Source organism: Scophthalmus maximus, chromosome 5 (assembly GCF_022379125.1).
Source record: "Scophthalmus maximus strain ysfricsl-2021 chromosome 5, ASM2237912v1, whole genome shotgun sequence".
NCBI classification, from domain to species: Eukaryota; Metazoa; Chordata; class Actinopteri; order Pleuronectiformes; family Scophthalmidae; genus Scophthalmus; species Scophthalmus maximus.
This window is the reverse complement of record NC_061519.1, coordinates 10337619-10363353: the sequence shown is the minus strand read 5'-3', so window position 1 is coordinate 10363353 and position 25735 is coordinate 10337619. Positions and strand designations below refer to the sequence as shown.

General features: G+C 43.1%; 2 protein-coding genes across 3 annotated transcripts in view; one reads left to right on the top strand and one right to left on the bottom strand.

The window, feature by feature from the left end:
- rem2 (RAS (RAD and GEM)-like GTP binding 2) overlaps window positions 1-13394 on the top strand; it is a 29481-nt gene extending 16087 nt beyond the window's left edge. Inside the window, exons 5-7 of one of the 2 annotated variants that reach the window (XR_007030784.1) lie at window positions 7461-8163; window positions 9092-9232; window positions 13207-13394. Coding sequence is in view for 1 of the 2 variants with exons in the window: in XM_035635077.2 (XP_035490970.1) it covers window positions 7461-7789 (329 nt within the window). In the remaining variant the exon portion in view is untranslated. Of the gene's footprint in view, window positions 1-7460; window positions 9033-9091; window positions 9233-13206 lie in introns of those variants that run through there. The other variant, XM_035635077.2, reaches the window with a different exon arrangement.
- A 1586-nt stretch (window positions 13395-14980) lies between these two features.
- LOC118311314 (nucleolar protein 9) lies at window positions 14981-23238 on the bottom strand. Its single transcript, XM_035635076.1, has 12 exons — window positions 23085-23238; window positions 22249-22560; window positions 21036-21272; window positions 20730-20945; window positions 18601-18708; window positions 17088-17229; window positions 16805-16997; window positions 16569-16709; window positions 16295-16420; window positions 15918-16130; window positions 15322-15427; window positions 14981-15207 (listed from the first exon to the last, which is right to left on the bottom strand). Exons 1-12 carry the CDS (start codon window positions 23221-23223, stop codon window positions 15053-15055), a joined length of 2088 nt encoding a protein of 695 aa, XP_035490969.1. The 5' UTR covers window positions 23224-23238; the 3' UTR covers window positions 14981-15052.
- Between the last annotated feature and the right edge of the window lie 2497 nt (window positions 23239-25735).

Below are 25735 nucleotides of genomic sequence, written 5' to 3'. Positions count from 1 at the left end.
TTCTGTGCAATATTGGAAAAATATATATCACACTTTACTCTCGAATGTGACGGCTGGAACTGCTTCTGTTTGCCGAGGCATCTGATGTCAGATGGTAGTGATGACGATGCTCTCTCCCCAGGTCTGGGTCAGTCAGTCTTGAGCACACTGCGTCTTTGCAAGACCCCCGTTTTTGAAAAAGATCTGCTCACAGCAGTAGCTCGCTAAAAATCCTCAGGACGTTCATTGTCTGTGTCAGGAGGATGAGATCTTGTGAAAGCTTCCTGTAGCGCACACAAACTCTGCCGAAACTCTTATCCAAGAGCTTGTTCCCCGGACTTATCCAGTTTAGCTGCATGTTTCCGGCTCTAAAGACGCTGGAGATTGGTCTTGTTCATCACTGCCACTCTAGGAACACTGGCTTGTCTTTTCAGCAACAAAAAAATCAGTCTTGGAAATCGCGACATTACGCATTTTGACAGTCGCCATGCTTCAGCGACGACGTCTAACATCTGTGACAAACTGTGTGTTTCTTTCACCCTGACCTGCATACAGCTGGCAGGGCTCTCCCTGACTGTTAGCCTTTTACTTGTTTTTAAATGAATTGCTGTCGTGAGAGCTGTCTAGTTAAATCTTTAAAAGAAAATTGTCATTTCACAATTCAGCTTTCGTCTTCCGCTGACTCATATCAAAGACACATTGTTTCAAAATTACCAAGTAGTCGTAGTGGAAAAGCATGTTGCCGTCGTCATTGTCAACTGAGCACGGCGCCAACCATATGAGAACTGAGAGGTTGACAGGCGACGCAGCACAGTGAGGCTCAGGAAAGTGGTTCTGCCCAGGCCAGCGGCGGTAAGCCAACAGCAGCAGCCGCTGGGTGACTGATGCAAGAAAAGGGAAACACGAGGAAGAGACGCACTCTCCTCCGTTGCTTCTTTTCAATGCCTTTCAAGTAGCTCTCCAGAGGTAGAATGTCTTGTAATCTGGCAGATGTTGATGCCTTTTTGTTGGTTATGATGCAAACAGGCACTTACAACATGCTCAAAATGCAAACGTGTAGTTAACAAACAGAGAATACACACACACCTACACACACACATCCTTCCCTAGAGAAGAACGGTAGTCACTCATCTATCCCTTCTATTCACTCTCTTTTCTTGTCTTTCTCCAGTATTTCACCATAAATATTCCTCCAATCCGACGTTGCCTCTATTAAAAGCCCTCTCGGGGACTCTGACTTTGATCAGCAAAATCAATTTCTTCACTGTTTACAATATCCAGGGATAAACGCCTTATGGGAAGAGAATCCTATCATCTGTTATTGTTGTAAAGGGGGTGGAAATATACACAGTCTATAAAAGCTATTTGCCCTAATGGCTTTTGATATTTTATTGTTTTAGCACATTGAATCTCAGTGGCTGTTATTAGGGCGTTTGAAAGTACTAAACAGAAAATGCTACGATGAAAAAAAAACACACAAAAAAATGTACTAATAGTCCTAAATTAAAACACAAGATAATTGATTACTCAACTGGGGAATTCACCGGGGGTTTGCGTTGTGTTTCAGCTTCGAATGACATCCAATAAATCCTCAAGTTGTCCAACAGTCAAACATTAAACTAAAAAGGCAGACACAGGGAAAAGGGGGCAAATGTTAATGTTATTAAATGTCTCACATTATAAAAGAGATTATTCCCTGACGTGAAAATTGGATACAGACCCTAATTGAATACTGATTATTTTTTAAATAAATGTGTAGTCGGGGGAGGGGGGTAATATTTTGATGAAAAAAACAGAATTTCTGATATTAAAGTTGCAAATTTACCAGAAAAAAGATGGGAAAATTTGCTTTAATCGGCTTCATTGTTTTATACAACTAAGCTGCAATCTATAGAATGTATGTCCTATTGTTTTGTGATCAGGAGTTGGCGGTGCGAGGGGCTCTTTTCACTGAATATGACATCAAAATGCTGAGTGAAGTTTAGAAAGAAGGAAGAACGCATCCAAGGCCCGAGGACGTCGCCGTTGCATAATATTTAGCCGTGTGGATTCACCCTCCGTAGAGACGGGGGGCTGGTTCGGTTCCGCCAGCAGCTACAGTTACAAGACTTGGCCAAATTCCAGTCAGTGAGACCACATACAGACAGCTTTCGTTTGAACTTGCTCGTAACAATTGGCTATTTTGCAGAGTAGCGCACAGTGTTTGTGTACGACAGCGGAGGTGAATGAGAGGCTGCGTGTAGACAGAGCAGATTGGAAAAAAAAAAATGTGCCGTAGTTCCTTGGTAAACAAAACGCAATTTTTTCGACCTCTTTTCTCGTAGATTCGCTCCTTTTTTCAAGTAAATTTACCACTTTTATCCCAGTGAATATAGAGTTTGTATTTTCGACTTTAATATCTGGAATTATGTGTTTTGTTGTCGAAATATTCCCCCCTCCTCTCCCCCATCTGCGTGTTGTTGTTGTTTTTCCTACAATGGCCCCAATACGCTGTCATAGTTTAGCCTTTTGATTCTGAGGATTATTTTTTGAGTTGATCATGGTCAAGAAATCCTAATTCCATCACGTGTGATAAAGCTTTATTTTTTTTAAAGACTGGCATGAATATTTTTCATAAGCATTTGTCAGGGCTGCTTTGGTGCAACTTCTGCAGAAGGAATAAACCCTGTAGGCCATGTATAGTATATAAACCGCACCCCTGCAATTTCTGTCATCCCACAGACAGTATATGTTTACTTTGTGAATGTCTCGCGTCATGAACATGAGTCCAACAGAAAGACACATCTTTCTTTCTGCAGTTGCAAACACTCCCATCCTCCGGAGGGGTTCCACTTCTCTGGGTCCCTCAGCTCTTTGTTTTCTTTCCAGATCACATCTCCGTTTGAATTATCTCCCTCTTACAGGATGCTGCTCTAAATATGATTATATATATATATATATATATATATATATACTGAATGTTTGTACTTGCCATACATGCACAGCAGCGTGCACACGAACCCCCAACAAATGCACAAACGGGCAGGCGCACAGCCCTCATCTCTCTCCATCTTCTTGAAGCCAGACTCGTACCGAGGGCTGTGATGAAAGGGACGAGCAGAGGAGCAGCGACGAATGTGAGGGGCGAATGCGCGAGAACGCCGTACGTATGAATGGGAGCATTAGTTTGAAGAGGTGTGTGGTTGTGTGTGTGTGTGTGTGTGTGTGTGTGTGTGTGTGTGTGTGTGTGTGTGTGTGTGTGTGTGTGTGTGTGTGTGTGTGTGTGTGTGTGTGTGTGTGTGTGTGTGTGTGTGTGTGTGTGTGTGTGTGTGTGTGTGTGTGGCTTGTTTTGCCGTCCTTGGAAGAAACACTTTGAGTGTTCAGACCTTCACAAAGAGGATACTTTTCTCAAAGGGAGGCTATTTTATTTTTTCACATTTCACTGAGGCGGTGTTCACTTCATTTTGTAATATCTCATATTGTGTCCATATCTTTCCAAAATTAGTTGTGGGTATTAATGCAAAAAAAGGACGTCAAGGCAATTACTTGACAGTCAAACTACATTTGATTAAATAATGAAAAAACTCTCAAAACTTAATCAGCGTGACGGGGTCTCTCGAATAGCAAGTTCATGATTACCAGGGATCTGCAACATGCATATTTATTATTTGACTAATGTTCCAACAAAATGGGAATGAGTCTGGGGATGTATTTGTGTGAAATTGTAAGATTTTTGAATATATTCAGAAGAAAAATAAATTTCATTAGTACATCAGAAATTTATATGGTCAATGACTTTTTAGGCCTAGTCTCCCATGGAGTCAAGTCAAATTTAGTGTTCAGGATTATGATTAGAAATCGGACAAGTTTTAAGTTTCATTTAGTTCATTCAAGGTTCATCCCAGTTGTTTCTAACAAGTTCGACTCTTGGTGTGGGGTTAACCCCGGGCTTGAAATGCTGTGGTTTGAGTCTAAGTGCAACGAGACAGCCAGAAGGAGAATAGGGATAGAAAAATGTGAATGTGTGAGTCCGTGTGTGTGTCTGTGTTCATCGTGTGGGTCAAATCCTGTCTGGTTTGCTTTGTTGTGCAATTCCAAACAAAGGCAGCCAGTGTAAAATTTGTGCACATCGCCTGTCGACTCGGTCGCGGCTCTGGTTTGTGCCTAATGACACTAGCGGGGGGAGGAGGCAGCGAGGTGAGGGGCGAATAATGAGAGAGACGCCTTTGCTCAGCACATTTTCCTCTCTGCACAACAACAAAACCAAGCAGGGAGCATCAAAGCGGTCAGGGATATGGAAACGTTCCATCCCGGCTCCTGGGGCGACTGACACACATGCTCTCGTGTTTCTCTCTGGACGAGACCACACGTATTTATGTTTCTTCCTGATATGCGAGCGCGACAGAGGAAGCTGACTGGTCTGCCCGGCGAGCTAACATCCTCCTTGAGAGTGCTGAAGTCATAAAATCTATTTATGGCATGTACAGTGACACTTTTATTCTGCTATTTCTCACCCCCCCCCCCCTTGCTACATCTCCCTCCCTACTTACCACACAGTGATACACTCCCTGTCACACTGAGAACATATTTATCATTTGTTCAATATGTGTCTGTGGTGTGGCGCTGCCCCTCGGGGCTTTGATCAACATGGACTCTGCTCCTTTTGCTTAGTCGACATTATTCCTGTCCGTCCCCCTCCTCTGCCAGTGTGCCCCCTCCTGCCTCCTCCTCCTCCTCCTCATTAATTTCCTGTGCCATCTTGCCTGTCATCTTCTTTCAGTATCCCCCTCTTCGTTCGGCACGACTCCTATTCAGCTTAATGCCGCTCTCGTTTAACTCCCTGTCTCCGTCTCCATCCCTCGTTCATTTTTCTCCTCGTCAGCATACAGAGTGGGACCTTCCACTGTGATCGCCTGTGGGTGGGCCCCTGCCACCCGCTCTCCCCTCATGACCTCTCCTCTTTTCTACCACCCCACATCATCCCGTCTCCTCTCGTCTTCTTGTCCTCCTCCCTCACCTCTCCTCGTTTACCCTCCTCTCTTTCTATGTTGTTTCATTTTCTTCTCTCTTTCCAATCCTTTCTCCTTTCCTTGTCTTGTGTCGTTTCCTATCCTGTTTCTTCTTCACACTCCCCCCACATCCTTGTCTCCTCTCCTAATTCCTCTTTTCTTTGTGTCCTCTCTTGTCCTCTCCTTGTTTCCTCTCTACTTTTCTTCTCTCCCCATCAATACTCCGCCCCCTCTCCTCTCCTTTCCTCTCGTCTCCAATTCAATTTCCCAAACACTCTTTAGAAGTTATAAAGACTCAATTCAATTCAATCGGCCGCACAAGGTATTAGGATAATCTGTGTTGATCTGGTTTGGGATTTGTCTTTCGCCCTCTGTCTCTTGCCTCATCCACTATTAGGTGACACTGCTGTGGCTCGACAGCTGCTCCGTGGGTGGATTATTACACCCAGATCAAATCTAGTGACGTTTGTTGTACCTGTGTCACACTCTACGTTTTGTAGTCATCATCGGCAGATAGGGTTTGCTCATGTCAACAGATATCTCCAAGAGAACTTCATGCCCCGCTGAAGAAAATGAATAGTCGTTACATCTAGTCATGCAGGAGAAATTTACAGCCGACATCCTTTATTTTTGTGTATTAATTATTTAGATATGACACCTTCAACAGGTTTCAAACGATCAAATCACCTGGAAATAAACGTGAATATACCTGAACTATACTGTAATGGTTACTCATATTCACCAACGGCTTGTGTACAAAGCACTGCAAATACGGTTATAGTTGATGCAATATGCAGCACAGTTTACAGAACATCCAACAGTTTGGGTCATTTTGTCATGTTCATTTCTGTCTCAAAGAAAAAGAATAAGTGGTATTATTTAATGGAAAACTCTTTCGTCTCCTTGGCGGTTCTGACCTGGTCAATTTCAGCCACTTGTATTTCCTGATATTAATCTTTTTGTCGTTAAATTTGAGCGCTCATTTAATTAGTTTTCCTTGTGTTCTGTGTTTTTCATCCTGATTCACATAAAAAAAAAATCTTTCTCAACCAATTTGCTTGAGAAAAAAAGAATGTTTTTCAGAAGCCCAATTATTTCAAGCTCATACAGTGTAAGTTGAGGACAGTTATTACGAATACCAGTAGAATGCTTTGTGCACACAGCTGCTCATAAGCCCTCAGATGGGCTCCGAGCAGAGCAGCAATAAAGCGAAACCTTTGGTTGGGAAAAAATAGAGAAAGGTGTTTGCACTGACAGGCGAGGCCGTTTGCCGCAGAGTGATCTGTATCTGTCAGCTTTCCTTATCTCACCGACGTGTTTGACCAGGCACAATCAGGCGCTTTTAGCTCAGATACTGAGCCGCAACACATTGAGTCACCTGTCCTTATCCAGGAGAGTCACATTGAGAAAGAAAATGTGTTTCCATTTGAGCCGCAGCCGAGAGATTTGAGCTTATGCGACTCAGGTTGGCACCATTAACCCCATCCCGCCATCACTCACTGCTCTGCCCCTCCGGCTCCTTCGTTTATGTATGTTTATGAAACCGATTTGCTCAAAGAATACTCAGAATGTCCCCTTTGGCAGAGGGAAATGGGAAATCTGGATGAAAACCAGGTCAAACCAGTTTCCTGTTAAACAGAGTCTGTCAATACTGATCTGCAGTCACCGAATGTGATTTGATGAATTCCCGACGGGAGGTACAATTACTAGCTTTTTTTCAAGGTTTTAAAACAGTCTTCGTCAGCAGATAGAGTTTATGGCCATTGTCATGGCGATGGACCAGTCAACAAACAGGCTCAGTAGCCATAGGACTTTTATGACTTTTCTTGACTTAGTAGTTTGACAAAACTCAAAAGGGGCAGTAAGCGATTTTGGGGAAAGCTTGTCTCTCTCTTTGTTGTTGTTGTTGTTGTTGTTGTTGTGATTTTACTGCACTGGCTGAGCCGCGAACCCGCAGCCTCGGGTTAGGGTGACCGAAGCGCTAACCAATAGGACTAAACTCCGTGGCGTCCTAGTTTTTTTTTCGAGTGACAGAGCCAGGGCTGAGCCTCAAACCTGTTGTTTTTTGGGGGGCGCGCGCGCACACAGAACCAGCCCCTTTAATGTCCATTTACTTTTCATTCTTTTATCCAGGAGTTTCAGCCACATCATAGGACCACCATCAGTGGATGGACTTTTCTCCGTCATGAGATATGGAATCTCCGGATAAAGCTATAGGTGCTCTCAACCATATCATATGGTCTCCGACAGCAGATGTGTTTGCTCAGTTCTGTGTGAAATAGCATCTCTAGAAGATAGAAGTGACAAACTGACACGTAAAGGGTCTAACAGAGTCTCCCAAACAGCTGCGTGTGAGCTGTTACAGCTTTCCTGGTTCTAATGTCCTTACATCTCAAACTGCTGCCTCTAATCGCCATTTCCAGCTGCCGGTTTGCGAAGCCTCACTTATTTAAAATGTGCATCAATACAGACATGCTTCTCTTCTCTCACCAGAGGCCCAGTCCAGCGCTATGATGTTCGACTGCGTCTACCTGGAGCTGTCAGCCTCCCTGGATCACGGCACTAATGAGCTGCTGGAGGCGGCTGTTCGGACTGCGAGGGGCGACTGCGTGGGCCCCGGCTGGACCGACGGGGACCCCGGTGCAGGCCGCAGGGAGAGTCTGACCAGCCGGGCCAAGCGCTTTTTGGCGGGGCTGGTGCCACGGTCGTACGGCCGAGACCGGGACCGGGATCGGGGCCGCTACCGGGAGATGAGCCGCCACCGCGGGAGCAAGATCCTCCGCCAGAAGTCTCGCTCCTGCCACGACCTCAGTGCACTGTGACGCACATTATGTACACACAAGCAAGGAGACACACATGCACACACACTAAACCAGATTGAAAGGGGGCGGTGGGGGGGTATGGAGGAGGACAAGTGGGTCAAATTGAGGAAAGCAGGGAGGAGGAGGAAGGAGATGGAGGAAACTTAGTCGTAAGATGTGTAAAATCGGGGGGGTGGGGGTACGAGAACTTAACAATGGCAAATAAAGGTCAAGGGAGGAGAAATGGGAAGGAAAGTGGGAGACAGAGATGCATTGAGAAGAAATCAGTCTGGATCGCAGCACTGAAAAGTTGATCTTCTCCCTGTCAGTGAAACCAATTTTGAAGAGGGGGAAGAAAAAAAACGAGACAAGCAAGCAGAGAAACAGATAAGAAGGTGAGTTCGGGTGAATCAGCGAGCAGGGTCGGGGGGGTGGAGGGTGGAGGGGTGGGGGGTCCACAAATAAACACACCCAGGTAGCACGCACTGATTATGTAGAGACTGATAGCAATCTGACGTGAACCTATTGTACACCCTGTTTTCTAGCATGCCGAGTAGAGGTTTTAAGAGATGACCCAGTTTTACAACGACACGATACTGGATTTACTGTACCTCAGTGGCCAATAGCTAATGCACAATCTAGCTAGTGTCCCTAGCGATGCCATCAAAAGCAAGACCCTTTATGTAGAAAGAAAAAAAAAAATGCTCCCTCTCTCTGCACATACCATCTTCACACTTGCATCCACCCTTTGTGTCCCGTGCAGACTAGAACAAGTGTTTGATACCACCAGTGACAGGTTTCATCTGTGACTTTTATACCAGGATAAGAAATACATAAAAAAAACATCAGCCATATTTTCGCTGAATGCATCATGAGTTGTCAGCACAAAGAACCCTTTACCTTCGGATGTGGAGCGAAAGAGAAAAGGGTCCCAAAAAAAAAGCAACGGCTAAACGGCTTCGAAGAATAAGACGTCGACAGGGACGACCAGGCGGAACTTTTCTTCAGCCGGAGCCGAAAACCTCAAATCTACCTGTGGCCGTGTGATGTTTTCATTCTTGTCTTTTTACCCGCTGACATTCTGACGTGTGTTGAGACTGAATTCTGTGCGGGCTGGCCACACAGGTGACCCAAAAAGAAAAAAGAGAGCGTTCCGGAAACGTTGTTTTGGTCGTCTCGTCGAGACACGTGGTCACTCGGTTGTCACCGTCCACCCCGTCGCCTCTCCACCGAGAATAAATGAACTTTTGTTTTGACATCCTGACACGAGGGGCTTGTCTTCTTTTGTAATTTTAATGTTTTGAAATTGATGTCTCATTACAGATTTTTTGAAGGTTCAAGAACGCCTGAATGCGAGGGGTCATCGGATGAGTCGCAGGTCCTCCCGGGACGGTTGTTCCATTTAGGACTAAGCAGCGAAGAAGATGCGACGTCAACCCTTTTGTGGCTGTAACAAAACCTCAGGTGGAAAATAGATCAGGGAACACTATGAACCAAGAGCAGGCAATATGAACCGTCTGACTTTAAAATATACGCGGAACGGAGGGATCTGTCTCGTTTCGGCTTACATTGAATTTAAAAATCATTGTGTCTCCAGCAGGTTTCTTTGCTTTAGTCCTCAATGACAGTGGTTCTTAACCTTTTTGGTCTGACGCATCATAGGGACTACAGTATGCCTGCAGTTAAAAGAAGTTCTTGTGGACATCTTGTGACGTAAAAATGATGTTTTTGCTTCTTAGTGTAATTTTCAAAGGATATGTCCAAATCCAGTGGTTGAATGAACCTGCTAATGCAATTCTGTTTCCCCTCCACTGAATTGGAATAGACATTGCTAAGCACCACAGGAGGTTAAGTGAGAAAAACATGTTTCTTTGCAATTTGGGTGATGCCATGTCAAGCAAGCAGGGGAGACTGTCTAGAGCTAAATATAACTATGCATTGTCCTAACCTGAAACCTGAAGTCAGTCACATTAGGTTACACAGGTACTTTATGATCCGTTTGGATTAAAACAATTCTAAAAGCCTGTGTTTTTGACAGAGTTGTCTGGTCAAAATGGCTAGTGTGTTGATCTACGTGGAATTGGGGTTTGAGTCGTCGTCACTAAACAGCAAGTTCATTTTAGCTCAGAAAATTACACAAATAACTAATCAATCTGAAATTTCACCCCCACGACCATCACCTCCGTGCTCCACCCTGATTGTAGCATGTGTAGTGAGGTGCATGACAAGCAAGAGCACTGTTCCCAACACTGCAATCACACATCACACATCAGATGGCTGCAATTTTCAGGTCCTGACACCGGTACAGTAACTGTCTGGAGTGGTTTAGGACGGGGGGACTCTTGAGAGGAAGGCAAAGAGACGGAGGCGCTGAGGAGGGAGAGAGACAGAGATAGAGTCAGAGCGAGACTGGCTCGGAGAAATGCTTTGAGGAGTAATGGTTGCTTGGAGACTGTTGTCAAGGAGACGAAGAGTCCTGGAGTCCTTTGGCATCTCATATGTCCTATATTTATGTTGATTTTCAGAAGGAGGAGGTTTCTCTTTGTTTTTAGCCCCCTTTTCCCCCCACGTAGGTGAATAAGAGACAAGTGGTGATAAACACAGAGGTATGGTGAACTCGTCAAATTCGAGGCAGGCGGGCTGGATTTTTTTTTGTCTCAGAATCTGAACTGACACAAAAAAAAAAATGATTTCATCACACTCAAAGGTCAGATAACTGTCAGATAATAACAGATATTTGACAGCTTCACAGAAGCCCGCAGGAAATAGAAAGGGAAACATGGAAAATGGGATACAATTTCTTTTTGTCACACACCATCAGTCTTTTCAAATCGTGGCAGAAATCCTCCCTCTCTCTGTGTCTCTCCCTGTCGCTGACTCATTCTGTGATTTTCGGGCAGAAGAAAACCCCTCAATAGTAATGGAGACAGGCGGAAAAAAACAAACCAAAAACACCTACTGTGAGCCAGTGAAAGCCTGTCGAACTAACTCCTCACTTTGCACCAAAGGATGACTATTTGCAGTGAGCGCTGTGCATAACTAATGAGATGCATATTTTTCCACGAGGTGTGGGTGCAGGCGTGTTAGCTGGGAGCCGGTAATACTGGAAATGGTCTGTGAAGTGTACCTGGGGGATAGAGCGTGGCTGCAATGGTGGCCACACACACCGGTCGGGGCCCTGACACTGAAGCCAAAATCCCCTGGGAAATGCTATGTGATTTCTTTTCGGGGACCGATGGCTCGTTTCACACCAAAGGTCATGTTCCTCTGATTTGCCTCCTGAGTGCACCGAGCTGATTATCCATGCACAGAGCTGTGATTACAAAAGCGACGAAAGGGAGCGAGGGGCGAGGCCGACCAGCCAGCACTAGCACATCGCACTCAGAATGAAGCACATGCAATTAAATTGGTTGGTTTTTTTTTTTCAAAGCAAGAAGCCCAGAGTGGATCATCAGGCCCGCTGATTGTTACAGTGGGGTGAAGAAGAGGGTACCAATCAGCCTCATTATGTCTTCCGGTGATGTGGATTAGGGCAGGTCAAAGGGTGACAGCAAAGCAAATGTGGCAAGACTATTGCTTAGATGATTGTAGTTCAGACCGCAACATTACATGGATATAATAGGGAATGTACAGGAGGAAGACTGAACGTGGCTGAAGTTCTCTCATAAAACTACGTTCTGGAAAAAGATAAAGAAAAAGAAGAATTTGACTTTTTGGCAAATGTGCCAATTTTCTTTCTTGCAGAGAGTCAGAGGAGAAGATCAGTATGTTCCCCCTCAACCGTGTGGTAAAATGTGAGGCTGGAGACGTTAGCTTAGCTTAGCACAGGGGCTGAGAGTAGAGGGACATACAGTAGTAAACATGGTTCTGCACAAAAGGGAACCACATCCACCACGACAGCACCTCCGAAAACGACACGTCACTGCTTGATGTCTTGTGTGTTTGAAAAGTGAAGGGTAAAAATAACAAGTTGTGCTTTAAAAGTGTTTTTTTTAAGGACGATATCTTACCCAGCTTTGACCATAACAGATTGTAGTTTGCTGTAGAGAAGACTGCATTTACCATCAATTTACCCTCAATAAAAAAAAGCATAATTTACGCAATGTACACTATATGTAAAAAAAAAAAAAGATACTCCCAGCATATCAGAGATCGTCATGGGCAACGTTTTCCAGAAAGCACCATGCAATACATTATATACAGTAAAGGCAAAAATTACACGACATAAAGTTATGATAAGAATTTGTAGGTGTCAAAAATCTTAATCTATAGCTGCGTTTATTACAAATTATTGAGTATGTGTGCGATATAAAACAGGGAGCAGTGAATCAGTGAGTGATGGTGTGATTTCAGCCACAGACCTAAAGGTGAGGTTGCCAGGCAACTGTCGTTGACACCTATATCACAGGTAACACCAGCCAAGGTCTGGTCCGTCACGAGCCCTCGCAAAGGTGCTTCTTCGCTTTTACCCGGTTTCATGCAAATCAACCCGGTTACATAAAATGTGTAACGGGAGAGGTTTAGAGGTTTCATCAGAGCCAGGTCAACGGTTTCCCACGGCTTTCACAGTCTTTGTGCTAAGCCGGCCATCTTAACTTCAGGGAAGCACGGTATTATCGTAGCAATATTAAGAATTTTATCTTTCTTGCCTTCCAAAGAAATTTTCAAGCTTTCTCAAACTTATTAGTTTTAGAAACACAGCACATATAGAGTAGTGAGTGACTGTGTGGGTGAGCTGCCAACCTTCAGACCAAATGATTCGTTTCCTTGTGGCCTTTCTTCCCATCTGAGAACCAGGGGTTGGGAACCACTGCTTTAAATCATGTGATGAATTGTGTTAATATCACGTCTGTAAGTTTACATTAAGATATATGTTACTTGCCTTAAATGAACAGGGGCCTCATCCTAACGCGCGTGTTGCAGTGTGATGTGCCCATCCAGCCCAGAGAAGTCCCTTTGATAACTCGCTCTACACCAGTCCAGATGTGTTTTGTTGGCAGCACAGTTAGGTGGGCACAGTGGTGCATTGGTTAGCACTGTAGCCTCACAGCAGGAAGGGTCTTGGTTCGATTTCTGGGTTCGGACCGATCAACCAACCAGGGCCTTTCTGTGTGGCGTTTGCATGTCCCCATCTTGTCTGCGTGGGTTTTTTCCGGGTTCTCCGGTGACAGTTTTGGTGTTTCCTGTTTTAATTTGACATTAATTTCCTGTTCTTCCTTCTCTTGTTTTCTGTCACTTTGCTTTTCTTCAAAAAACAAGTTGGCGCTGGCCAACCTGCTAAATTCAAGGCTTCGAAATGGCAATTTATAATCCATGGGTGACGGAACTGGGTGGTTTTCACTTTGTAATACCACATTAATGGTCTCTAGAGGTTTAAGCACGTATTACACCACCGTTGATGGAATGAACAGCACACTGATTGCTTTGCCTTGCTGTAGGTCTTCCCAAAAGAGGGGCCAAAGATGGAAATGTCCTGAAGAAGGTGCCAGAGGTGGAGCATGCAGTCAGTAAAATCAGAATGGAAGAAGAGAAGGGACGGAGAGTAACGGAGCTTTGACTTCAAGGTAGTCACCTGCACACCCACACATTTTGAGCCAGTAGGATTACTAGGACTGAGGCAGGGGCCAATCATGGGTTGGCCATGCTACAGGGCAGGTCAACAGTACTGCAGGTAACTGCGGTTATTGCAATGGGGCCACAGTCAAAACTCATGGTCACAGCTTGGCATCCAACAGCTGAAGTGACTACTGCGTCATGTGCATAGCTCACAATTTGGCTTTATATTCTGCAAGAGGGAAAGTCTCCAAAACAAAAAGATATTTCCTCCAGAGACTTATGCATCGGGATACTGTTTCTGGACAGGCACATTGATATGTTTTCCAAATGTCATTTTTCAACACTTTCAGCACCACAATATTTAATTTAATTCACCTCACTTGTATTTGTGTATTGGCATATGCCATTTAGATTCCACGGGAACATGGAAAAAGGTGCTTTTTGTCTTTTGGACCGACCTTGGTGAGGCGATCTTGTCAATGGTCTCTAGGTCCGGTCCAGTCATGCTTTTTTAGCGATTGGTGGTTTTCATCAATTTACATTCTGAAAACGGAGATGCCTCACTGTAATGCATTGAAAAAGCAGACTTATTTGGCTGTATATTATTTGTATATGTATGACATGCGCTTTGAGACATCTGCATTTTTGTGTTTGTGTTGGACTGTATTCAATTGAGAAATGTTGGTGATATTGAAAAAAAACCCTCTAACAATATTTATCAAACAAAACCTGCAGGCTCAAAATTACTATGCAGTTGAATCGACACCTGTGTTGTATCTACACCTTCAGACAACTTTGACACGGTGTGAGCAGTTTCATTAAGGTAGTTTCTATTACAGGAATGCGGTGTTGGATGTGTTGATCCTCAATAGTTTGCTTGATTTTTGGAAATTAGCTTAAAAAAATGTTAAAAGAGAAACTAGAATTGGACCACTGCTGGTACATTATTGAAAACAGCATGCAGGCCGTGTATTATGAAATATTTAAATGAATTGAGAATGAATGTACTACCAGGGGTTCTGGTTCTCTTTGTTGTTGTTCCCACACCAATAACACGTGCCTGTCTCGCAATGCTTCTCCTCCACGAGAAACATCAATTGATAATCGAGGTTCTCCCCTGCGACCGGGCGAATGCGTCTCCAACAGGCCTGCGACAATAAGCAGCTCACTGCCGAGGCACAGAACGATTTGATCTGAGCCTGAATTAGTTTATTTTTTTCTGTTAAGGAAGTTTGAGGAAGCACAACAGTCGGAGAAACTGATCAATCAATTATAGTTTCAAGAGTTATCGTATCGTGTTCAGACCTACTGAGCTCTGGAGTCTTCTCATAGATAAAAATGTCTCAAATGTCTCAAATCTTTTTTATGTATGCATTTACCCTATTGTATTAGCTCTGTTATTGACAATTATACAGCAATTCCAATGGCAAGATTAGAAGTGTCTGTTGTGTCTCTGGGTCCATGTTTCAGAGTTTTTGCAGGTGATTATAAGTTCACACAGTAGAGCGTTTGCTCTGCTCATAACCCAGACCTTAAAGAAAACCACACTGAAAGAATAAATGCTCCACTAGCGGCCCCAACAGGCCACGTTGATTATTGCGCTTTGACAGAGAGACTGAAAATAGTCATTGCTCTCCTGAGACCACACAAATGAGGGCAATTTTATATTTCAATTTTTATCAAAGAATTCAGCAAAATACAACAATAGATTGTACAACTGTGTACTTTCTACTCCAGAATGTCACTGAAAAGCTTGCGCTTCTTGGACTCGCCGGTCTGTATTTCCTGCCAGTGGGGTCGTCTGTGTACAAAGTGGGAGAGGGCAAACTTGGCCCACGCGTGACGAGCAAACTGATTCGACCGCAGCTGGTTTTCACTCGGAACTGGAAGAGAGGGAGAGACAGGGGAGAAAACACGTGAGCTGAGCGTGCATTCGAACGGAATGAAATGTGTACAGCTTTACGAAAGTGAGTGAAAGCCCCCCCCGTCTGTATTACCGAGTTCCTGCGCGATGCTTTGCCTCTGATTGACTGATGCACTGTTCCATATTGCTTCCAGCACACGACTGCCCAACCTGGAGCAGGCCATTTGGACATACAGACCCTTGGTGGACAAACGGTAGGATGAAAAACCCTGTTGTCCTGCTTCTTCCACAATGTTACATTTTTTCCTCCATCTTTCAAAGTATTACTCAAATATTTTCATAATTGTGACATACAAATAAGTCTAATCAGGAGATATTCAACGTATAACATTTCTCAAATTCGGGGGAATGTATTCTAAAGGAAGAAGCAGCTTATGTGAAATACAGTACCTGAAAAGAATATATGGTCAACCAACCATGTCTCAAACCTTGTCTAAACTTAAATCACAAAATAAAAATGAATAAAATACACATTGTTTCCCTGCATACAAGTTATCTTATTATTATTATTATTATTATTATTATCTATTTGACAATACAATAGAGAAAAACAAGCATCAAAAAAAGTGACGTCTTCCAAGTTGCTTGTTCTGCTGAACAAACAGTCCAAAGCCCAAAGATCAGTTCATCAACTAATCGTTTCAGTTCTAATATTGCCTGTGCTCGTACCTCCAATCTCCTGAGGATCTTGCCCCTCCCCTTGTCGCTGGATGTGGTTATGAGGGCCTGGAGGACGTGGCTGCCCGCGGGGTCAGAGGCCAGCGTCAGGAGGTCGGCAGGGTTCAGGGTGCGCAGGCTGCTAAGGAGGAGCGAGCGCTCCTTGAACCTGGCCAGCGCCTGGACCAGCCGCGAGCCGTGGTAACAGATGGAGGACAGTGGGACCTGGGAAATGATCGAGAAAATAAACTTTACCCCCTGAATTTGCAACATTTATCCAACATCCACACACTGTCGGATTCATCGGCACATTTATAGTCTTTGTGGTATGCGCCACTGCAATTAAAATCAATACAGAAATGATATGATTTGACTTCTCTCAGTTTCACCTCTGTCTGCGTGCTGCTGCTGCCCTCTTCTGTGTCACAGTGGTAGTACACCTCGTAGGTGAGCAGGGACATGAAGAGGGGGAGGCAACTGTCGTGTCGGGAGCCAGGCTCAGCGCAGTGGAACGCCTGGGCGTCAACACATCAATAGGGTTTCCATTAATCCACAAATCAAACATGAAGTAGTTTTAAAGTGTTCGATCTCAGGCGTAAAGGAGGAATAACCAGGAACAAGGGTATCGTTATATTGATTCAACAAACAATCTTTGGCGCTTACACGCAGGAGACACTGCAGCAGCTCGTCCTGTTTCTCCTCACTCTCCGCACAGCTCTCTGCCAGATGGATGATCACCCCCATGTGACCTGCAGCCAAGATGGCCTCCACACCCTGGACCAGCTCATCAAACAACCCCATGAACTAAGAGGCAGAAACGAGGGAAGAGAGATCACAAGTCAAACCTGTAGTCACAAAACCATTGCTTCCATTCCGCTCAGCCAGACGCTCGGACCTACCAGTTTGTATTTGGCCGAGGCCGAGGTCAGCCTCTGGATGGGGAAGTTGGCGATTGGATGGAGGGCCAGATCGACCAGCTGACCCTTGAGATGGTTCTTGTAGAGATCACGAAGAAGGGGTTTGTGGGATAGCTGGATGATCGTCTCGATGAGGTGGCTAGAGGCCTGGTCCTTTAGAAAGACCAGGAGTGGACTATGGGGAAAACAAAAAATAACACTCCCTGTTACGCTTTGTGGCAATTACAAAGAAATTGATTACAGAAGAGTAGAATTCCGCCCTGACCTCACTCCCGGAGCGGCACTGCGACTTGTCAGGTACTCCATGATGCGTTTGAGGAGCTGTTTGCAGAGCTTGGGTCGCTTTCTGTGACATACAGTCAACATGGTCTGGAACACTGCGCTGGCAACAGCGTCTGTCACACTCACTAGAACGGAAAGAGACAAGGAGAAGCTATGCGTAAAACCCAGTGTTTCTCACACACTGTGTAATCCTTGATGTCCAACCTACAGACTGGTATATCCTGATAACGTTAACTTCAACATAAAAAGGTATCCCTCTCCTTGATGCATAGATCAGGTAAGTTTTGTGTGAAATAGGCAACTTTTCTTAACTTTGTAAATAGACCTTAAAGATATATCAAGAACTCAGCCTTATATTATTTATATTCCTTCCCTCGTGTTGCTGCAGGCTGCCTCACGGTGCGATGTAGGACAGTTTTTTTTATTTACATTCACAGATTTTATCATGTTTGCCCATAGGGGCCATGACTCATTGTGACTTAAATAAAAAAAAATGCCATGTCTGATTCATGGGTCACCACAGTTTAAATCCTTTATTTAAAACCGGTGCCCTGAGTAAAGCATGGAGGGGATTGACCCAGAAAGAGCCGCATCTCAGAATTATATGTTGTCAGACTGTCTCCAGTTATCTAGAGATAACAGAGATTCCTTTAGTCCCTGTACAGGGAGAGCCCCTGGACTATTTATTGACCATTTCATTTTGTGGTGATATTTAAACGTCAAGGTTGGATTTATCTTATAAATTCTGAACACAGTCTTGAACAGCTTTCTATTCAAAACAGCTACCCTTGAGCACTTCCCCCCGCCGACTCTCCCAGGAGTCATCACTTGCTTTTAAAAGGCTTAAATGTTTTTCTGATTCCAAGAAAACTGCCAGAGCAGCCGGCAGGAGTACAAGAGGAGGGAGACAGCGCTGAATTCAGCAGGTAGCTGCTGAATTGTGAGTTTCTGGGTGAAAATGTGAGAGACGCTTTTTAAAAACAAAAAGTGAAACAAAATCAAATCGTGAAAACGTTGAGGTTAAAAGGAAAATCACTACCTTTAGAAAAAAAAAAGTTTACTGTTGTGATTCCCTGTCCATGTCTCCTTTGCTACCACATCAGGTACACAATTTCCTCATTTACATATTTTAGGGTATCCAAAATCATTTATAATCCTAAAACTATTTAAAAATCTAAATGTGTGAAAAGGTTGGCAAAAAGAATAATTTGTTCAGGTAAAAAAGACACGGATAGGTAAATAGTAAATGGACTGTATATATCGCTTTTCTAATCTTATCGATCACTCAACGTACAAGTCACATTCACAAACATTCATACCACGCTTCTATACACGGTGCCTTTTCTATCAAACATCATTCAAGCACAGCCGTGAGGGGCAATTTAGGGCTAAGTGTCTTGTCCAAGGACACTTCAGCACGCTGTACCTCCTGAGCCCCGGCCACCCCCACATAGATACCGTTGCGGTGTACGAGGGTTGGACGAAAGATGACTCACGATTAATGTTTCCCATCAAGGTCTCAGTGAGGCTTTTCAGCTCGTACCAGAATGATGTGGGAATCTCAAAGTCTGTCAGCTGAGGAGCAGCGCTGCGCTCTTTTGCACCTGGAGAAAAACAAGAATAACAAAAAGGAGAAAAGATGGAATGAATACAAGATTAAAGTGAACACGCCTCTGGGTGCAAATGTCCTGACACACGGGGCCCGGCCGAAAGAACTGGCAACAATCAGAGCTCTCTTTTCTTCCTGTCATGCTTGAATAAAAAGAAAAATTGAGAGTGAAGTTGAAAGAAAAAAAGCCACAGAATGGGTGAAATTATTTTTCTGAAAAACTTTAACATTCAGAGAGTCTGCTTTCTGTCTGGGAAGGGTTGACTTGTGGCAAGGCTGCCAGACATTGGTCAATGCAGGGTCAGGGACATTCAAGAAAAAGGCCTGATGTCAGACCAGGACTTTTCAAACTGTGAGTCATGCCTCTTGAGGGTTGCAATTAAAGGGGGAGCTTGGAGAGAGAGATGTGAGGCAAAGGTACTACTTGAGGTGAACGTTACACGACACTGAACTAAAAACAAATCAGAGTTAGTTAGTCAATGGTTTGTCGGGAGATGTTAGCTGCAGGAGTAGCTGTGGCCCCCACACAGTTCATGGAGTCAGTTAAGGTTCTTTAAAGGTGACATATTATGCTCATACTTTTAATGCTCTAATGTTCAGAAAAGGCATTAGTGTTCTCATACTGCCCAAGCCTGCAGCAATTCTTTTCACCCTCTGTCTGAAACGCCTGGATTTCTTTAAGCTCCACCTCCCGATAAACCCCGGTCTGCTCTGATAGGCCAGATGGACCAGACTGTTGTGACTGGTCAACAGATTACAAAATGTGTAGGAAATGACATGCCCCTTCCCCAGAAAAATGGAGATTTTCAGATTGCAGGCGGGTTATACACCAAGAGAGTCCAACTGTGACGTCACAGTGGGAGAGAAGTCTGAACCAGTGTTTCAGAGCCAGGCTGGAGGGTGTAGCCAGCTCACACAAAACACAGTGTGGCCTATTTTCAGAGTTAGTGCGCTGGCAGTCCCCACAGATACACACATTTATGTGCACAAACACTGTAAAGTGATTTTTGCATTATATGTCACCTTTAAAAGATTCAGTATATTATTACCACAATTTGCTGTAAAATTCCTCCTTGGGATCAAAACTGTGAAATCTGAACAAATACTCATCAAGCACTTTTTTTTTAAGAATTCAAATTTGGTGACTGGAGAGGCCACTGAACTTATTGTTCATTATTTGAGACGACATTTGCCTTGTGACATGATGCATTACTGCGCTGGAAGAAGATGTTAGAAGAAGGTTAGTTGTGGCCATAAAGGGATGAACACTGGGTGGTAACAGTACTCAGATGGACATGGCATTTAAATGATGATTGATTTGTATTTGTCTCAGTCAAATCCCTGAGAGCAAATCTTTTCTCATTTCTGATGTGAACATCAACTGAAGCTCCAGTCCTGAGTCTGCATAATTTTATGCATTTCTCTGCTGCCACGTGATTGGCTAATTGGATCATTGCACAAATAAGCAATGTGACTTGCACTTTTGTGAGGATATTATCTCAATGATGAATAAACCTCAATTAATCTGCTTAGAAATCATGAAGGATCCCAAGGAAATTGGAGAAAAAAAGATCGAAAGACAGAGAATAATTGCATTATGATGGCATATTATTCCTCTATAAAGTAATTCAGTAATAACTATCATCTCACTAAATCCTTAGCAACATTATACTTCCTGTTTACATCCCGAAAATCATTATGGGTCTTTTTTCCCCCTCTTGTTTTGTATATTTATTTTTTGTACAATGCAGACACTCTGTTTTGTATTGTTGTATTGCACTCTAATGTCTGCTGTAAAATATAAACAAAATTAAAACAACTATTCTGGGACCTGTATTTATAGGAGACAAACCCATTATTTCTTTTGTCACGTTTCTGTATAAATATCTTTTGAAATTACCAAAGCTCAAAATGTCCCCATGACACGGAGGGGATGGGACACAGTTGTCTTAACCTTGCCTACGAGGGGACTCACTACATCCGGCCACTGCAATGAACTTGTGTGTGTGCGCGTACCTGGACGAGACTCAGAGCGGGGGGGTCCCAGGCAGCCGGCCAACATGTGTAAAAGTGTGCGGACCACGTGTGAGCCGTGAACATGCGTGATGAACTCTTCACAGTTGTCTCTGACCACCTGACTCAGAGACAACACCTGCGCCTCCAGCACTCCACAACTCTCCTCCTCCTCTTCCTCTTCTTCTGTGGTAGCAGATGGCTCCTTCTGCGATGGCTCTAAAAAAAAAAAAGAGGATGCAACTGATACCCATGTCATTTCACTTTTTCCGACAAAGAATATCATACGGTGAAACATTCTAATCTTACCAATCCATCTGGACATCTGTCTGACGGCACTTTCCACCACATGGCCCCCACACCGATCACAAGAGACCACCTTTAAGTCAGAGCCTGATTCTCCACCAAGTTCAGCCAGCACCTCTCCCACCTGCTCGGGACTGGAGAGTGGGAGAAGTCGCTGCAGAGTGATGCTCCCGGTCTGGTCCATTGCCACCAACGCCGCTTTACCTTTCACTTCTGAGAGCACATTCTCTACAAACATCTCTACGGGTGACATTGAGAGAGAGAGAGACACAACATGTTGTGTCAACAAAGTGGAGATATATTGATAAGAGCTGGAGTCAAACATGTATATAATGTTGCTGGGCAGAGGGAGGCAGCATAACCTGCTTTTTATGTTATAGGTAATATGATGCGATGATATCTCCACCAATGCAAAGGGATAATTACATCCAACTCAGTGAAAATCAAAGCAACTTATTTTAAACGCTTTTCTTAAAGCACTTAAGAAAACTAAAACCTAAATGACAGATTATCTGCTCAAACAATGGATTGCCCAATGCAATAATCTGTGCACGTTCAGTAAGAACTTGGGCTGGGTATCATTTTAAATGAAGCTAAAAAAGATTAGTTAAATTAATCACTGGTCAGTCAAATAATTAAAGTCATTTTTCAGGCAGACACTATATGACTCATTCTCTGGCTCCACTTTTAAAATTTTTAAAGGCTGTAATCACTGCACTTTGGGCTCTTGGAAAGTATTATACCATTCAAATGATTGATCGTTTCATTGAGAAACTAATCAGCAATTATTAAAGTAATTATTGAAATGAACTAAAGTTCTCATGACGCCCATATAAATTACAGATTTAATTACACATCTGATTAAGGAATAATTCAGGAGGAGCTCTAATCTGACCCGACATTTGATTGACTTTCTGTTTTTGACAGCTTGACATTCTGTGTCACACAAGGACACACTTTGGTCTGCACTTGTGAGAGTACAGACAAATAAGAAAACAGAAAATCCTCATATTTGAGCAGCTGGAATTGGTATTCTTGTATGAAAAAAGAGTCAAAATGACCATACGATTATTTAAGTTGTTAATGTTCTGTAGATCAACTAGACGTCTAATGGTAGTGTACGACTTTAATGCAATGTGCCCCTCTGCTGGATATTCCCAACCTTCATCATCCTCCAGTTCGCTCAGCTCACCAGAAGAGGAAGAATTATCCTCACCTCTCTCCTCGTTATCTCCAAAGCCTTCACCGAGTCGTTCCCCAACTCTGCGGAAGTAGCCCACGCTCAGGGCGTCCAGGCGCTTCCTGCCACCGTCTCCCTGACTCTTCTCTCCTCCTTCTCCTCTTCCCCTCTTCTTTCTCTCGCCTCCTTTCCCATCGTCGCCGGGGTGTTGCCTCTTCTTTCCTCCTCCTTTCTGTGGCGTTTTGTCCTCCGCTTTTGCCAACATCGCTGCTTTCACGTTCACAGCATGAAGGTGACCAGTATCCCGTCTTGGTGTTGTGAGAGAAGCTGTTAGACTTGATCTCGTGTCTGAAACAGGAAAAAGACAAAAGGACACTGACGCTATCTTAAAGATCTAGTGGTTAAATTTACATCCACCTGATTCAACAAATGATTAAATGTATAAGTGGTCGATGCACGTTTGTTCATCGTTGATGTTTGAATGACGTCAGATTATTTTAGACAATTATTCTGTGATCAATATATTAGTAGGAAATTAGACAAACAAGAGATGTTTATTACTGGAAAAAGGCCATATATGCCGACTTATCCTCCGGGTAAAAATGTCTCAGATAATTTCATAATTCGTATTCTATGTTGTTAACATAGCTGTCGATTAGCATTGACAAATTAAATAGATGGTTCTGGATATGGAGTTACGCCAAACCTCGACTGAGAGACTTTGCTAATTCGCTGCACGAGAACAGCGACACAAACAAGCTCCATATTTGTTGGACATTTTAACAGGCTGTTTAAAGAGCACTTAAGTGAGACATTTAGCCAAACCCGTGTATAATATGACTTGATATAAACGGTGATACAGTTTAACTCACGTGTATGATGTGTAGACCCGACGGAGGTGGTGTTGTAGTCGCGTACTGATGACGTACAGGGGGCTTCGTCTTCCAGGTGGCCACTGGTGGTACTGCAAGCAAACAATCCCCTGCGGCCCAACAAGTATTTTCTCCCCATAGATCACCATTGTAAAATATTGTGTCCCCAGTTGTGTTAGTACAGTATATACAGTAAGCCTGTACTTAATTTTTAGTGAAATTCATATACTCATTTAAATCAGTTCGATTTAAATGTATATATGTATATATGTTTCATTTTTCAAATCAAATATGTGGGGCATGAATGTATTTCATGAAAATACGTAGTTCTGCATGTGTTGTGGAAATATTTTAAACTGTCACCATGCAGCCTTAACATAATTTGCATATGAAAGTCTGATGATTTTGTGTTTCATTAAAAACTGGAATTTAACTTTCATAGTACAAATTAATCTCATGTCATAAAAGTTTTAAAATCTTTTTTAATCCATGATGAAGCCATACTATATTTGCTGTACTTCAGTCCACATATAGTAAACATACATGTTACAGCCAAAAAAGTTAAAATTACACATGTTTGTGGATTACATTTCTTATGGGAAACTTCTTGAATATTATTCCATTGTTTATAATATATTTCCATTATTAGAGGCCACATTCAAATAATAGCTACCTCAAAGGCAAAGGTTGACTTGTGGCATCGTAAACGATTCATTACCTGTGACATCAGTCAAGAGGATAAGGAGTGTCCCAACCCGCCCTACTAGGAAGAGGTTGTCACCATGTGCCGCCTCTGTGCTGGTGGGTTTGGGAAGCTCCCCCTCACAGACACAAACGATTCCCCCATGCGGGAATCTTTATCACCTCTTCACACAGAGGTCAAGAGAGTCAGGACAGAGACATAGTTTAGACTGAATGAGAAAAAAAATCTCAAAACTGGTGGGTTCCTGCACTCCCCCTCTTTCCTGTGTATGTGTGTTCTGTGTGTGTTTGTATGTGTGTCCAACCCAAGCATGCTTGTCAGTCAGTGCCATTGGAGCAGCACCCCAGCAGCCATCGTCCTCCTGCTTGCCTCCGCTCAATATTCTGCACAAGTACAATAGACCTCCTCTCCCTTTCACCCCTCAACCTGTGCCTGCCAGCTTGGTCTGAAACACACCACCAACCCGTGACAGCTTGAATGTATTTAGTTTTGCTAAAGTCAATACAGTATGTTAGTGTAGACATGTATGTGCTAAATAATACAATATTTAAGTATTATAATGCGACACAGTTAAACTTCCTGTCCAAAAAATATTGTAAAAGTTCTAATTTTGTTGGAGGAATCTGTTGCGCTTCAGTCCCTCTGCAATGTTAATGTTTTAAGAACTACCTAATATAGAACCTTGGTTGCAATAATAATGCTTGGCATGGTTGCAATTCACCATTGAAAGAAGAAGATGCTCTTCTGCTGAATCAGGGAATCCTCCTGTTGACATGATCCTGTTTCCATAACAAATCCATGCCATTGACTTTTTATAAAGCTTCGGCCCTTTTTTACAAAACTAAAAATATTATAAACAAACACCAAATACTTACCCACGCCTTTATTGTATTTATTCATTTAATCAATTGGATTTTGTCATTTCCATCCTTCAGATTTGTTTGTGCCTCCATTCACAATGTTTAACATTTTGATTGTGATGACATCTTTTTGATAAAGTCTTCAAAAAGCAAAAACAACTGGATAAGATTGCTTGATTCCAGAGAAAGACACAATGATATTATTCAAAAACAATAAAGTGATATTTTATTAACTTGCCACAATTTTTAAATGCTACTAGTTTAGTACTCTTTGTGTCTTTTTTCTTGGCTTTTACGTACTTTTATGGACCACTACAACAGTGACTACAGCAAAGGCTGGTTTCGGAACCTTTTCTCTCTGTTTAACTGATACTCCGGAATTTCCCATTTTAGGATCAATAAAGTTCTATCTATCTATCTATCTATCTATCTATCTATCTATCTATCTATCTATCTATCTATCTATCTATCTATCTATCCATCCATCCATCCATCCATCCATCCATCCATCCATCCATCCATCTATCTATCCATCTATCTATCTATCTAAAAATAGCATAGGAAGTGTCCTTATTGTCGGAGGCATCAGGACCACCTGCAGTAGCTGGACCAGGCCACAGGAAAATATCTACCGAGACAATAACCATTATTATCTCTTTATAAATATCTATCACTTTATATGCGATCATTGACACAAATAACCACCAGAGGGCAGCATGGTTAGGTCGCAATGGTCAGAGATGTGGACTTGGGCCTGATGCATGCATGTCAACACCATTGACGTCAATAGAGTTTTTGATATACAAGGTGCCTAATTGGTGCCAGCTGCATATTCAGTAAAAAGATGGCCATTTTTCAATTTGCAAGCTTACGAAAAAAGTTCATCAGCAATTTTTAATCAATGAATAATTAGAGATGCAACCCTTAGCTGTACTGCGTGTATACCTGCTTACTGTAACATTAGCATGATGCTGGCATTTAGCTCAATGCAACGGTGCTAGCAGAACATAGATGCAAAAAAAGGAGAATATACTGAATTAGAGGTTACATCGATACCGTAATTATATAGTGTAATAAGTAGATTAAAG

Excerpts from the sequence above, each read along its gene's own strand:
- LOC118311314 (XM_035635076.1), bottom strand. The coding sequence starts at position 23,223 with ATGGGGAGAAAATACTTGTTGGGCCGCAGGGGATTGTTTGCTTGCAGT. Across the intron at positions 18,709-20,729 it reads CCGCTCTGAGTCTCGTCCAG|GTGCAAAAGAGCGCAGCGCT; the intron begins GTACGCGCACAC and ends GTTTTTCTCCAG. Across the intron at positions 16,131-16,294 it reads GCAGCAGCACGCAGACAGAG|GTCCCACTGTCCTCCATCTG; the intron begins GTGAAACTGAGA and ends ATCATTTCCCAG.